This window comes from Rhinatrema bivittatum, chromosome 12 (assembly GCF_901001135.1).
Source record: "Rhinatrema bivittatum chromosome 12, aRhiBiv1.1, whole genome shotgun sequence".
NCBI lineage: Eukaryota > Metazoa > Chordata > Amphibia > Gymnophiona > Rhinatrematidae > Rhinatrema > Rhinatrema bivittatum.
In genome coordinates, this window is record NC_042626.1 from 53,128,703 (window position 1) to 53,144,303 (window position 15,601).

Sequence of the window (15,601 nt, forward strand, 5' to 3'; positions counted from 1 at the left end):
TTGGTTTTTAAATATAAAAAAAAATATTGAAGTAAAAGTTTTCCTATTAATTGTGTAGGCATTGAAACAACACCTGAAATATATAGAATATAAAGACAAGTACGGTTAAAAAAACAGTTAAATCACAGTGCTAGAACAGCCTGATCATTGGCCAGGGAATTACAGAAACTTAAGACCCTTAAGGCTTACATCCACCTACAGAGACTTTTACACTATGCTTTGGGCTCTGGAGGGGTAGGCTCTCTCTCAATTGGAGAAGCCATGGCAGGGTTTCAGAAGACTTTGCCTGGACTAAGCCCTAGTACTGATTGTGCCTTCTTCCATGATAGAAACTATTAGATGAGGGGCTACACTAACTTAAACCAGTGTATTAGCTTTTTGCTGTAAAGCACAAATGTTGACTTTTTTGTGTGGTGTGTGTGTGTGTGTGTGTGAGGGAAGGGGAGGAGAGAAGCAGACAGAAGCATTTTTAGAGGTCGCCAGCCCTAGAGATGAAAGCATGGTCATGGGGGGAGGGAGATGCCCCAGTGTCCATGTGAATCCCACCATTCCCAGAGGCTGTGGGTAAAAGTTGAGCCCCATAAACTAAACCAGGCCTGCCTTTCTCCTCTATTCACAGAGACGTGGCTCTAAGTGCACAAAGAAAAGGAGGAGCATCTCTGTGCATGTGGCGGAATAAAACAAAGGGATAGAACAGCCTGTCTGGAGGAAATGGAACCAAGTACATCCTGTTAGCAGCAACAGAGGGCAACAAGGATTTAGAATCCAACAGGATAGCAGGCAGAGAGAACAAACAGAAACCCCTCGGAGACAAGCTCACTAAGCTGAGCGCTTATTGCCGTGCTACCTGCATCTTTAAACAAAATGGTCCTTTGAGGGGAGAAAACATACTCGACATGGTGAAGCAATTCTCTTTCACCTAGGCCTTTTAATGATGGCCTAATTTTCTGGATACCCCCCTCCTCCTCTCCCAACCCACCTTATGTATTCATTAGGGATGAGCCCTCAACAGCTTTGGAGGGTTGAGTCTGAGAAATCAAGTGAGCCCAGCCCTTAGAAAAGCGGCCTGCTCTTGGACTATACACACAGATAGGTTACACATCAGTACATCAGACTGTTCCATACAAGCACATTCCTGCCAGTAAGTCAGGGCTTTGGGAGGGGGCAGACAAAAAAATAAGAATGTATCTAGGCTGCAGGTTCATACAGTTTTTGAACGGTTGAAAAACATGCAGAAACATTTCTGGATGGTGATCTGACTATAAATTGCTCCTAAGTGATAACTGAATTTGTTTTAAGATAAATTCCTCCCCCTTCTCCTTCAGAATGCTGCACTGGAACAGAAAATGCCCAATTTCTTAACCTCACAGCAAAACAGGAAGAAGGGCTGTCATTTTCTCTCCGCAAACATGCATTTTACTGCAGCTCCCTTCCCTCCCCCCAACACACAGAACCCTGCTGTGGTGCTTCAATAGCCTTTTACTTCTCATTCCTGGAGCAGGAGAATGGGTTTAAAAAAAAAAAAAAGATATATATATATATATCTTTTGTCAAAAAACAACAAAAAACACCCACCTGTTTTTAATGCAATTTTTAAAAAAAATCTAATGAAATCTGTCTGTAAAACATCTCTAAAACTTCCTCTGTGGTAAGGGTTTAATGCTCAACCGTAAACGATCACACACATTTTAACCAAATTTTGGTCTCAATTTTATCTCAAACTGTTCTGCAAGAAAATCTTTTTTTTTTTTTTTTTAATTTTTTCCCCAGTTTTTTTTCCCAGTAGTACACCGCCTGACGATTACATAGAGAGTCCAAACTGTCCAACTCTGGCGGAAAAACAAAAGTGCTTGCGCCCTAAACCCTAGTGCTGTCATAGCGTCGGCCGGAGGGAGGATTCTGGTGGCCATGGGCCTCATTCTCCCTCGCCCTGATCACTGTCAGGGCAGGTCAGAGTCCTCACATCCAGCTTTTCCTCTTATTGCGAAAGTAGCAAATATGACCGCTCGGACACGGCTTTTGTTGTGCAGATGTACAGTTCTTTTGTTGAAGGAAGAGAGGGGTTTAGGGGTCATGTCTGAGAGATCAGGTAGGTATCAAATTTCTGGCATTCATAGCAAGCCACGCTGTCCAGCACCCATTCTCGGGTGACCACGGTTGCGCTGTACTGCCGCTGAATAACTGAAAAATAAAATGCCAAAAGAATAGAGTAAGCTCTGGCATTCAAAGTGAGATCCTGAGAACACATAGCAGGGTGACAGGGACATCCAGCCCTGATTTTATTCCAGTTCCATGCATGGGATTTACAGTCCTGTTTTTCTCAGGAAAATCATAATGAAGAGCTCAATGTAATAAGGGTATTCAGCAGAGCGCACAGTTTTACCCTCACCTGTGTGCACTTTTTTGTGTCCACAAATGTTACTCCCGACGCAAGGAGTTTTGCACACAAAAACAGTGGGTCCTGCTTAGCGCCCTCACATGGACATCCCATGCTAATGAAGGCACTGACTATTACCTCCCCCAATGCGGAGAGGTGCGCCGGCTTAACTCAGGTGTTCTTAATGCTGGGAATTTTAGTCCTGGTCTGAGGTGGAGTCAAATTTCCAGCGCTAGTGTCAGTCTATGGGCAGAAGCCGGAGATCCAGTGCCAGGACCTGCAACCAAAGCCAGGTTTCCTGTGCATAAATATGGATTTAGAGCCCAAAAATTGCTTTCTGCGCTGAAAGCACTTTCGTATGCAGAAATCATGTCTGAGAGACTCCCTCGCTCCCCTGAATGCTGAACGCATTGTAACTCGGGTTTGTGCACTCGTTTTCCAGTCGGCACACTTTTTCTTTTAAACTTCTGATGCATTAGCTCACCATATTGGGAGTTAAATTATTTTTAACCTGCGCGCTGAGTTTCAGCACCCAGTTTTAACCCACACCTTATTCCATCGGGCCCTAAAATTATCTGCTATGTGCAAGGTTTTACGATTAGTGAAGTAAAGATTTTCATAAATAAAAAGGTCTTGGGAGGGGGGGGGGGAAACAAACCACACAGGACTGGATAAGCTCATTAGTAACAAAAAAAAAAAAAAAAAAAGAAAAAGAAATCCTGGCCACCCTAAAAACATTCTGGTTAACCCTTTATATTCTGTACCATTGAAGGTAGAATACTTTATGATGCTGCTCCAGGCAGTAGTCTGAGGCAGATGAATCAAAAAAGCAGGGGGACCCTAGGTGCCAAACAGTTTAGCTGATTTGGTTTAAGATAAATTAAATTTTCCAGAAGGAACTATTGCTCCATTGAACACTGGATCTTAGTCCAACAAATTCATTTCTGAGGCCCTGCAACTAGGTTTTTCTTTTCTGAATTTCCTGCCTCGCTTCTCCGGAGCGCTTTGGTTTCCTTTCAACCAATGGATATCTTTGCCGCTAAATTTGCTTCATGTCGTTTTAATGAAATCCTGGAACCGATTGTTGCAGAAGCCCCGGGGTAAAACTGGGAATATCTGCAAATCTAAAATGAATATTCTGTCTGTCTTTTCACTTAATTTCAAGAAGCTAAAAACAGTAGTAAGGCTAGGTGACTTGTGGGAAAAGTTTAGCACTGGATGCATCTTGTGTAGCTCAACAAGGAAGGAGTGCCAGGCTGTTTTTCCTAAATATATTACTCTGTTATTGGCTTACATTTTACTATTGTTCAAAAGATTTGCTAAAAACTGCTATAGGAAATTTCAGTTGAATAAAAACAACCCCAAACTTTATGCCAGTCACCTCAAAAAGTAACCCGTTCTCTTGTCAGTGATGGCCTTGATGTTTATCTGGAAAAGTAGTGTAGGCGCCACATGATAAATCAATCTAATAAAAAGGTATCACCTAATTTTTTTTTTGTTTGACCTTTATTATCTGAAAGAGAAATGCTTGAAACCTCAGAGAGCATCAGCTCTGCCGGAGACAGTCACCCGGATGCCATATGGTCCAGGTACTGCACCGAAACAGGTAAAATCCCAAATACAGCACAGCATGGACGTGTGGCTTGGAAGAGATGGCTTTGAAAAATGGGCTTTGGTTACACTAAAAGTTGAAAATATAAGCTTAAGCAGGAGAAAGAGGCCAAGAACTACATTCAAAAGAGGAAGCAATAGAGTCAGAAAGCAGCACACTCATAAATCTAGCAGGTGCTTCCAAGATAGGCCATTATCCAAAGCACAGATCCTAGTTTCCTGCAGCAGCTCAGAGCTAAGCTCTGCAGCTAGAGTCAGGAAACTCCATTGCACGTTTGCAGTGTTTTGCAGATTAAATGTAAATATATATTTGCACAATACAAATGGTTTTCCAAACATGCTTTGAATGTGTGCAATTTATTTTGTACATTTACAAGTTTTATGAATGGGAACCCTCTGGTATGGGAGGACAGAAAGAATATCTTAGGCTTGGGGAGAGGAGAGTTAGAAAGGATTGGGGAGGAGGAAGGAAGGGGCAGAGAGGATTTTCCTTTGCAGGCTACAGCTCTTCTCTCTCTGGCCCTCTTTCTCCATTCTTCTCCTCACACACAATCCTTTTTCCCCTCTCCCCCATTATCCCCCATCCTAAGTGCAAATATTCACACCTATTCTTGCCCTAGCCCAAGGATTCCCAAACATGTCCTGGAGACTCCAGAGCCAGTCAGATTTTCAGGATATCCACAATCAATATGCATGAAATAAATTTGCATATACTGAGTCTCCAAGATATGCAAATTTATCTCATGCATATTCGTTGTGGATATCTTGAAAACCCGACTGGCTGTGGGGTTTCCGGCACAGGTTTGGGAAGTCCTGCCCTAGCCCTCTTTCACTCACACCCCGATTCTTGATCTCCTTTCACTTAACCCCCTCCCATCCCTGAACTCTTTCACAATGCTCCCTCAAAAATTCCCATTCCCAGCTCCTCTTCCCTCCAACAACCCTCCTCCTTCATCCCTACAAGCTCCCGCATTCATCAGGCAGCAGGAGGAGAGCAGCAGCAGCAGCAGGTCGCATCCTCCTCTGCCACCTTGAATCACACGGCTGTAAGTTTTACTGCTCATTCAAAGCAGCAGTTGGACCCAGGTAGCAGAGGCAGACGACGATGTGACATGTGTGCTGCCGCTGCTCTCCTCCTCCTCCATTCGCCAATCAGTGTTGGGGGGGGGGGGGAGGAGGGGCATGAGTTGTGCTGCCGACAGCCTCTGGCCCTCTTTGTCACAATGACCCTGCTCAAGCCCCTAGGTCTCAGGCGGCTGTTCTGCAGGAACTGGCCAATTCCATGGGAAGGACTAGATTTTGTAGCCCTTCTCACAGCCATGGAATTGCAGGAGACTGGGGGCCCTGACCCAAAAGGAGAGAAATTTCCCCCCCCCCCACACTCTTCTTAATCAGATCCCACACTATTGAAAGACGAATCCTCTTCCCATTGGGCCTCCCATTGCTACTTCTGTTACATAAAAACTCTTAGGAAGCAATAATCAGATAAAGTGTTTCTGCATTATCTCACCTTCATAGTCTTCTTTTTCTGGAGAGGCATCAGGCTGTACCACCACTACAGCAGCCAGTGTCTGCAAGTTTTAAGATAAGAGACAAGATAAAAAAAGGCACACAAAGAATGTTATCACACAAACCTCCTGTCTGGTCTGTTTATCTGCTGATTAAGATAATTATGGACTGCACTTCAGCTCACTGGGCGGGTAGCTACTCTTTTAAACTGTGCAAATACTGTTCATTTGTGCTTCTGCTGCTCTTGGCAAGAGACGTCTGAGAGTAAGAGATGGAAAGTATCTGTTATTCTAGACATCACCTCCTATGTGGTGCTAAAGGTTGTCAGCCGGCTGGTCATGAGAAAAACGAGTCTTTGAGGGCCCATGTGGTCTTCAAAAAAACTCTCATACACCATAAGAAAATTATTCCTTACCTGCTAATTTTCGTTCCTGTAGTACTCAGGATCAGTCCAGACTGTGGGTTATGCTCCCAGTCCAGCAGGTGGAGTCAGAAGCAAAAGCTCGAGGGGAGGTCCTATATGACCTCACACCTTGTGCCTCAATCCTCAGTAACTAGACTTACAAAGCCAAAGAGAAGAGACGGAGGAATCAAGAATAACACCTATTCAACAAGAATGAACGAAGAATAAAAAACTGGTAAAACAACTCCAACATGGAACTTGTAAACCAAACTGTGAAACAGTGAGCCCTGGAGCCCCAGGGCTAGATTAGGAGAAGTAGAAAAGGAGTAGACTTAGAGAGCAGAGGCTTATCCCCAAATAAATCCCAATCACCAGGGAGGGTGTCTGGACTGATCCTGAGTACTACAGGAACGAAAATTAGCAGGTAAGGAATAATTTTCTTTTCCCTGTACGTACTAGGATCAGTCCAGACTGTGGGATGTACCAAAGCTTCCCTACTCCGGGTGGGCCGATAACAGCCCTGCTCTCAAAACACTACCGCCGAAGGATCCGAAACCCGGAGCACGAACATCCAGACGATAGTGTCGAGAGAAAGTATGTAAGGACTTCCAGGTGGCCGCTCTGCAAATCTCTTGAGAGGACACGGATGAACTTTCTGCCCACGACGCAGCTTGCGCCCGAAGGGAGTGTGCCTTAACTCCTAGAGGCGGAGGGCGCCCCTTTCCTATATATGCAGCAGCAATCGCACCCTTAAGCCATCGGGCAATGGTTGTCTTAGAAGCCATGTGGCCCCTGCTGGGGCCCGACCATAGAACAAAAAGATGATCTGAAAGACGGAAGTCATTAGTGGATGCCAAGTACTGCATTAGACATCTCTTTACATCCAGACTGCGGAGCTGTCTGGAATCTGACGGCAAGAAGGAAGGGAGTTCTACCAACTGATTCAAGTGGAAAGAAGAAACCACCTTTGGGAGAAAAGAAGGTACTGTCCGTATGGAAACTCAGTCATCCGAAAAACGGAGGTAAGGTTCTCGGCAGGACAAAGCTTGGAGTTCCGAGATACGTCTCGCAGAACTTATGGCCACCAGGAAAGTAGTCTTTAAGGTGAGGTCTTTGATGGTGGCCCCCCGTAAAGGCTCAAAGGGAGGACCTCCGAGAGCCTCTAGCACCAAGTTAAGACTCCAAGACGGACAGGGTGATCTGGAAGGGGGTTTCAGATGACGTACACCCCTGAGAAAACGGAGGATATCCGGGTGAGAGGACAGCGACGAGAGAGAACCAGACTGCAACAAGGCTCCCAACGCCGATACCTGCACTCGAAGGGAGTTATAGGCAAGCCCCATCTCAAGTCCGGCCTGGAGGAAAGCTAAGACCTGGCTCACCGAGGCGCGACCCGGGAAAATGGAACGGGTCACACACCAATCCTCAAAAATCTTCCATACCCGCACATAGGTAATGGAGGTGGAAGACTTTCTAGCTCGCAATAAGGTGGAAATAACCGCTTCTGGATATCCTTGACGCCTCAGCTTGCGCCTCTCAAAAGCCAGGCCGCAAGACAGAAGCGATCTGCCCTCTCTAAAAATATGGGCCCCTGCTTTAGAAGTCGAGGGATGTGTCCGAGACGAATCGGTCCCTCGCGAGCTAGATGAAGAAGATCCGTGAACCACGGTCTCCTTGGCCACTCTGGAGCTACCAGAATTACCGGTCCTGGGTGATTCTCTAACCGACGGAGCACTCTCCCCACCAGGGGCCACGGGGGAAAAACATAAAGGAGGACCTGACTGGGCCACGGAAGAACCAGGGCATCTACTCCCTCCGCTCCGTGCTCCCGCCTGCGACTGAAGAAGCGCGGAGCCTTTGCGTTTCCGGCAGTGGCCATGAGGTCCACGTGAGGACGACCCCAACGCCTCTCTATCAGAAACATCGCTTCCCTGGAGAGTTCCCACTCTCCTGGATCCAGACGTTGTCGGCTGAGGAAATCCGCCTGTACGTTGTCTATGCCTGCGATGTGAGAGGCCGCTAAGCGGAGTAAATGTCGCTCCGCCCACTGCATTAACTTTTCCGCTTCCCACGCGACTCCTTGTGCCTCCCTGGCGGTTGATGTACGATACTGCGGTTGCATTGTCCGAGAGGATCCTGACCGCTCGCTGACGAACCAGCGGAAGGAACCCCTGTAGAGCAAGACGTACTGCCCTTGTCTCCAACCGGTTGATGGGCCACTGTCCCTGTTCCTTCGTCCAAGTGCCTTGGATGGAGCTCGATTGGCATACCGCCCCCCATCCTGAGAGGCTGGCATCCGTAGTGACCACCAACCAGTCCGGCGTTTCCAAAGAAACTCCTCGAGCCAAAGAGCGGGGATCCAGCCACCAACGGAGACTGAGTCTCGCCGCCGGGGGAATTGGTAAAATCACACTGTAATCTTGAGATACTGGCTTCCACCGGTATAACAGCGCCTTCTGTAGAGGTCGGAGGTGCGCAAACGCCCAAGGTACAAGGTCGATCGTGGAGGCCATCGTTCCCAGAACCTGCAGGTAATCCCAGGCTGTTGGGACTTGGAGTGTCGAGAATTGAAAAACCTGCTCTCTCAACGCCTGAGCCCGTTCTGGACGCAAGAACACCTTTCCTTCCCTCGTGTCGAAGTGAGCGCCCAGAAAGTCTAATGACTGGGAGGGCGTTAGGTGGCTCTTGTCGTAGTTGATTATCCAGCCCAGCGATTGAAGCAAGGACATTACCCGGTCCACAGCCTGGACCCCCTGGCTTTGGGACTTTGCCCGAATGAGCCAGTCGTCTAGATACGGGTGCACCAGGATCCCTTCCCGGCGAAGGGCCGCTGCGACTACGACCATTACTTTCGTAAAAACTCGAGGAGCCGTTGCTAGGCCAAAAGGCAGCGCTTTGAATTGGAAATGCTGTCCCAGGATCTTGAAGCGCAGATACTTTTGGAAATCCGGATGGATCGGGATATGGAGGTACGCCTCCGTCAAGTCCAATGAGGCTAGAAATTCTCCCCGATGGACCGCCGCTAACACCGATCTGAGCGTTTCCATGCGGAAGCGTGGGACCCGAAGCGCCCTGTTGACGGTTTTGAGATCCAGAATGGGTCGAAAAGTGCCCTCCTTCTTGGGTACTACGAAGTAGATGGAATAGTGACCTCGTCCCAGCTCGGTGACTGATACTGGCCTTATTGCCCCTAGGGCCCGCAAGCGTTGTAGAGTCTGGCGTACGGCTTGCTGTTTGTGAAGCGAACCGCAAGGGGAGAAAAGAAATCTGTCTTTGGGGGCGCGGACAAAATCCAACGCGTAACCTTGTTTTAAGATGTCCAAGACCCACTGGTCCGAGGTGACTCGGGTCCACGCCTCGTAAAAGAGAGATCCGGCCCCCCACCCGCGGGGTCAGCCCGCGGGCTAACCTGGCATCATTGCGCTGGCTTGGAGGCTGAGCGGGGAGCCGCAGCCTCTCTTCCCGAACGTCGCCCTCGAAAGGACCGATTCCATCCTTGTGAGCAGTAGGAGGGAGTCCTCGATGTCGGTTGTTGTCTGTTCGTTCGAGCGCGCCTCTGGTTCCGGGAACGGTTTCTGGAGAAACTGAATGATCTAGCTGACCGGGGTCTATCCTCCGGAAGCTTATGTACCGCGTTCTCATTCAGAGATTTGATTATCTGGTCCAAATCTTCACCAAAGAGGAACTTGCCCTTAAAAGGCAATGAACCGAGATGCGTCTTGGAAGAGGAGTCTGCTGACCAGTTGCGGAGCCATAGGAGACGGCGGGCCGAAACAGCCGCCACCATTGATCGAGAGAGAACCCTGAGAAGGTCATACAGTGCGTCCGCACCGTAGGCCATCACGGACTCTAATCTATCTGCCTGTTGAGCCTCGGCGGCGGGAAGATCTTGCGAGGTGAGGAGTTGTTGTACCCAACGTAAGCCAGCCCTCTGCGCGAGGGCGGTACAAATGGCCGCCCGTACTCCGAGAGCCGAAAAAACGACAGTGAGAAAAAAACTAGGGGAAAGGAACAGAGAGACAGTTAGTCAGCAAGTTCCTCTCTACCCAACAAACAATTATCCCACTAAAGTTAAAGAACTATTACTTTTTTTTTTTTTTTTTTTTTAAATTCTTGATTCCTCAAAGATACAGGAAAGAAGGCCTAAAACCTAAAAACCTGTGCTGGGGACTGGTCAGTCCCCTGCTCACACCTGCTGGAGTCAGAAGATACTGAGGATTGAGGCACAAGGTGTGAGGTCATATAGGACCTCCCCTCGAGCTTTTGCTTCTGACTCCACCTGCTGGACTGGGAGCATAACCCACAGTCTGGACTGATCCTAGTACGTACAGGGAACTTTCCATTGTTCTTATGATGGGTCAATGAGGTGCCACCAAACCTACAAAGAGTCCAGTTTCTTTGGGAACAAAAAATACAAATACAGCCTCTCAAACTCTGCACTTCAAAAACACAGGCAGATTTATCAAACATGAGGCCAACATTCAATAAGCTGGTTAGTGGACAAGTTATCCGGGATAAACATCCCGCTGAATATACTAAAGTTATCCTGCTACATGTAGTCAGATAACTTAAAAAAAAAGCCCAACCAACTATGTTTTGGGCACACTTCCGGCACAGTTTGTGAACTGCTCCCGCCTAAACCTTCCAAAGGTGACACACCAGGAAAAATGCAATCTTTTCTCCTGTGCTCCCCCGTCGGTGCTATCTTGAAGCCACCTGCCATCGCAAAAAAAAAAAAAAAAAGTGGTCCCAGTCAAAGGTTTTTTCCAAATTGGTCAGACTGAAAAAACTGTTCCCCTGAGGCTACAAATGAAGTCCCAGCATTGTTGCGGCCACTGCTACTGAGCAGCTCCTCCGCAGAGGGAGTGAGCAATGCTATCACCTCTGGAGCCCCCGGTACCTTATCCTTCTGTCTTCCACTTGTGAACAGTCAGGAACTCTTGCTTAACTGAGGGAGGGAAAAGCTAGTCTTCCACCTCAGAATCTCTGAAAGGATTCCTTGTGTAGCCTAACAAGCCATAACATGAAATACTTGCCTGCCTACCATCTGCTGGAGATAAGAGAATATTGGCAGGCTGGTGTCAGCATGGGGTGACATCAGCGAGCCTGTTGATCTCAGTCTCCATCTGCTGGTTAGCGGGTCTAACCCACTGGTTTGGACTGGTCTGATTGGATGAAGAGGAATTTAACATTTCTGCAAGCTTCTCCCTGGGCACTTCTACCACTACAAATTTCAGTAAATTGGCAGGGGCGGGGCGTTGCTGTGCTGATCCTCATCAGAACTTCATGCAAACATGGCATTGATGCATTAATATGATGGACTTGAGAGGTGATTCAAGACATAAAAAGGGAAGGAGACCTAGGAATAAGACCAAGGGAAAGCAACAGAGCAGGAAGAAAAAAAGGCCCATTCTGAAAAAGCCAGCTGGTAATGCCCCTTCAAACTTTATTATTTTGTCCAGAGATAAATTTAAAGATGTGCATAATTTAATATGACCTACCCCTGTGTTTAACTATCTTCCCCCTCTCTAATCTGCTCTCCAGCCTGCAGATAAAACCGTACCATCTGTCTAATGGGAGAGCCGTTTAGGGGCTGCACAGTAAATTCTCTACAATTAGTGCTTGGAGACTCCAGCTACATAAGGACGAGAGCAAGAGAAATTTGTTCCTGTTCAAAAGTAACACTTCAGCCTCTGTGATTGCAAAGACAGCTGGGCTGAAATGCTTCTCCCCAAATGCACACAAGGCCTTAAAATATAATGTTATACACATTTCAGAGGATGAAATAAACATTTAATTTTAAAAAAATGCATACAAGTGGAACTCCTATTACAGCAGGCAATGCATGTACCAGTGGGCTGGTGACACGAAAGCCCTCCTTACAGACGTGGCCTTTACTTACCGGCTTCTGTGTGAATAGATAAGGCTGTTTTATCACCAAGGCACCACCAAGCTCCACCATCCACTCCAAATGCTCTGGACAAAAGAAACAGGTTGGCAGAAAGGTCACCTGCAGTACGCATGACCCAAACCCGACACCCCAAAAAGTGGTACACATTGCATGGATGACCTTCCAGGAGCAGGACACTCAGGAACCAGCCACCAGGGCCTTGCTTTTAGAAGTGTTCCTTTAAGCTGGTGGCCACTATAATAAAATCTGGATTTATCCTGCATCTTTCATTTACCTAGGATTCATGTGTAGTTCTATGATATTTCAGAATCATGTACATGGCTGTTGCTGCTGGGGTGAAAAACTACTTTCTCTGATACCTGATCTGCAGGTCAGCTTTAAAAAAAAAGAGGCAGAGAGCAGGAACATTACCATTGGCCAACTACAGGAAGGTGAACTGAGGCACATAGCAAAGAGGATTTAAAATTAGCACCCTGTGTGTATTTAAATTTTACTAATTATGGCCATTAACTTTACTCTAGAAGCGACAGTGTATGGAACAGCATTGAGTGAAAGCGGCATGCTGTAGGCGTACACGCTTCAGGTCTATGTTACAGCAACTTGCAGCTAACGTGACCAGCTGTGTTAACTTCTAGGGCCTGGAAGTCATTAATAAAAATGATTCAAATATCAATATCTGAAAGGTTTTAATGATGCACAATCATCAAACCTTTTCTGTTGGAAAGAAATCAATAGAACTAGGGGTCATGAAATGAAACTTCAGGGAGGACGACTCAGAACCAATGTCAGGAAATATTTCTTTATGGAGAGGATGATGGATGCCTGAAACGCCCTTCCAGAGGAGGTGGTGAAGACGAAAAACAATCAAGGAATTCAAAGGGGCATGGGATAAACACTGTGGATCCCCCTAGTCTAGAGGTTGGAAATAAAGAAAAGAGTGCATGGGGGTAACTTGCTGGTGTGGCAGTTGCTACCCTTAACAAATAAACGTTGATACTGTTAATGCAACTCCATCGTTGCTCTCTGCAGTGAGTGAGAAAAGGGGAATTGGATTCACACAGCAACTAATGAGGGCCCTTTTATGGTTTGGGGAACAAATAAACATGGGGTATAAGGAGCTGATGTGGCGCTTATTACCCTTAATCACTAAGTCTGATACTTTGATGCAACTCCAACATTGCTCTTTGCTTTCACAGCAACAGTTAAGGGAAATTGGATTCAAACAGCATCCGAGGGCCCTGACCTTTACGGTTTGCAAAACTGATAAGCATGGGGGTAACCTGCACAGTGCAGCAGATACTGGCAGAAGCTTGCTGGGCAGACTGGGTGGATCATTTGGTCCTTTTCTGCCGTCATTTCTCTGTTTCTATATAATACAGAAAACAAAGAATCCTTTTTCGTGTGGGGCATACGTACCCAGGGAGAATTTAGCATCCTGCAATGGATTTCCTGAATATTGTTCCAAAATGGAAATTAATAGGTGACATCACATAGCCCCACACAAGTAAAGCCTTGGTATTAAGGCTCCTACAGCACTCTTAAGCTGGGCTTTCAGAACTAAGGCAGAATGGCACCTAACTCAATGCAATAACAATAGGGCTGTGTTTAACACCAAAAACCAAAGAGGTGTTGGATGTTTTCTGCAGTTGAAACTGGAAGCAAAGCGCACCTTGTGGCTATGCATCAGTCTCCTGGGCTCTTATCCATGAAACTCACACCCCACCACGGGCTTAGCTGTTAGTCCCAGAAGAATAGATCTTCACACGTGCTGCCACCTAGTGTTTCCACCCTGAATTCTCTCCCTCACGCTCATCAAATCACAGGCTACTCTGAACCAGTCTTAAGAATATAAGATGTGCCATGCAGGGTCAGACCAAAGGTCCACGGAGCCCACCCAGCATCCTGTTTACAACAGTGATCAATCCCAAAAAGTAGATCAGATTTCTAGGTGCTCACCCCAACCAGTTTAAGGAGCGGGTACAGGACTCCCATCCAGACTTCTCATATAATATCGCACAGCAGTACCCATTCAGCTGCTGAGCCTTGAGGGTCGGCTTCCCCCAGATTCACATCCATTTTCTCATCGCCCCAGTCCTTAAAAATCTCAGCTGCTAGGGCATCCCAGTTCTTGATGTAACTCACCTGTGGACATATCCGTGAATGGTCCAAAGCAGCAGATCTCAAAATCCTGAAACAGCTGGGAAAAATAAACAAACCACAGAACAAAACAAGTGTTTATAGGGCTTTACAGAGGAATGCGGGAGGCTGATCATGAAACCAAAACAGTCTACTGATTAAAATAATCATTTATGCAAATGAATCGCTCTAAATTATACTCTAGGTGCAGGTGGCCTTTCATTTGCAAGCAGAATCTAATGCCTTGTTAACCAAGCCGAAAATCCTACAGCTCAACTGTCAATGCAGCATTTCCTGCCAAGCTAGCTGGTTAATTTAACACTGAATTAGCACCTGACACATCCTTTGCTGCAGGGCCCGTGGATACCGTAATAAAGATGGATTGCTTACCAAACTTTTGAAAATCTGAAGACTATGCAGACTTAATGTATGAAATATGCAGCAGACCCCCTATGAAAGTGAATTTTAAGGTCTGCTACAGTATATGGTCCATATCCTCCACTCCTGCAGTAAATGAAATAAAGACTCTGACTTACTGCGTGAGTTTGTTTTTTACCTTTCTTTGAACCTTTTATCTGTTGTTTGCCCTCACTGCACACTTTGCAAAGCGCCTGACCCCCAGTCCAGTGGGTTCACTCCAGTTCTCAGAGGCAGAGTCATGTCGCCTCTCCTCACTCCCTAAGAAAAATGAGCCCTAGTGTCTCAGGTACAAGGAAAAGGGAAGGTGAAGCTCTGAATGGATGATTTTGATTGCTCTCCTGCTTATCTCCTCCCTCCCAACTTCAAATAATTTCTTTATTGGCCCAGTACGTTCCTCCTGCTTCTCTGAGCTTGCAGTTCATATCGGATGTGGCCTCTATTGGGCTATGGGGCATTCGCATTCAAGTCCAACCGCCCAGAGTTCCCCCTGTTTTATATCCTGCTCCCAACTCAGCCATCACAGCGAGAGTCCTTGACCCGAAGCTACAAACTGCAGCTGTTTCCCTCCAGATCAGGCTAACACAGACTCCTGAATCTGGCCGCCACTATGGATGGCAGAGATTCAGCAGCCTTCCCCACACCTGGGGAAGCAGAAGCCGGGATTGGGACTCGAACCCAGGTCTCCCGCATGGTGAGAGCAGCTCTTGCCACCACGAAAGCCCCTGCCCCCAACTTCAAAATGTTATCCTCAATGCACGTAGGCAGCTGAGCAGGTGCCCGCGTCATCAAAACCATCCTCACCCAATGTTTTCCAAATGTGGGGTGGGGGTTATGCTGGAGAGTGTGGTCAGCCTGGCTCTTATATTCACATATGGTGGTGCCCAGTGCTTGGACCTTTTTGGAAGCAAGTTATTCAGGAGGCTGTGGATATCCTAGGGATATCTGTTCAAGTTTGGGGTTACTGGCCCATTGGAACAATACTTTGATACCTGTTAAATATAGAGCGCGCTGGCAGGTCAGTTGCTCTTAGCGGCTAGGTTTACCGTGGCAACCTTTTGGAAATCCTGTCCTACAACTGAGTACTGGCGGTCACAGGTTAGGAATATCGCTGATATTGAATTGCGGCACTTCGATCTTAAAAATGAACACACTAAATACCCTTCTTATTTGGGCGGATATCTTGAATACTTGAAAGATGTTTAACTGTTACGTTTTGGGGGTTGTTCTGTGTCTG

General features: G+C 46.9%; 1 protein-coding gene across 4 annotated transcripts in view; it reads right to left on the reverse strand.

Annotated features, from left to right (window-relative positions):
- Window positions 1-413: 413 nt before the first annotated feature.
- The window catches only part of BRCA1 (BRCA1 DNA repair associated), a 218,592-nt gene continuing 203,404 nt past the window's right edge, over window positions 414-15,601 (reverse strand). For all 4 annotated transcript variants that reach the window (XM_029573187.1, XM_029573188.1, XM_029573189.1 and 1 more), the window contains exons 20-23: window positions 13,954-14,008; window positions 11,803-11,876; window positions 5,499-5,559; window positions 414-2,181 (exon numbers count right to left, since the gene is read on the reverse strand). In XM_029573187.1, coding sequence (XP_029429047.1) covers window positions 2,072-2,181; window positions 5,499-5,559; window positions 11,803-11,876; window positions 13,954-14,008 — 300 coding nt within the window. In that variant the 3' untranslated portion in view covers window positions 414-2,071. The remainder of the gene's footprint in view (window positions 2,182-5,498; window positions 5,560-11,802; window positions 11,877-13,953; window positions 14,009-15,601) is intronic.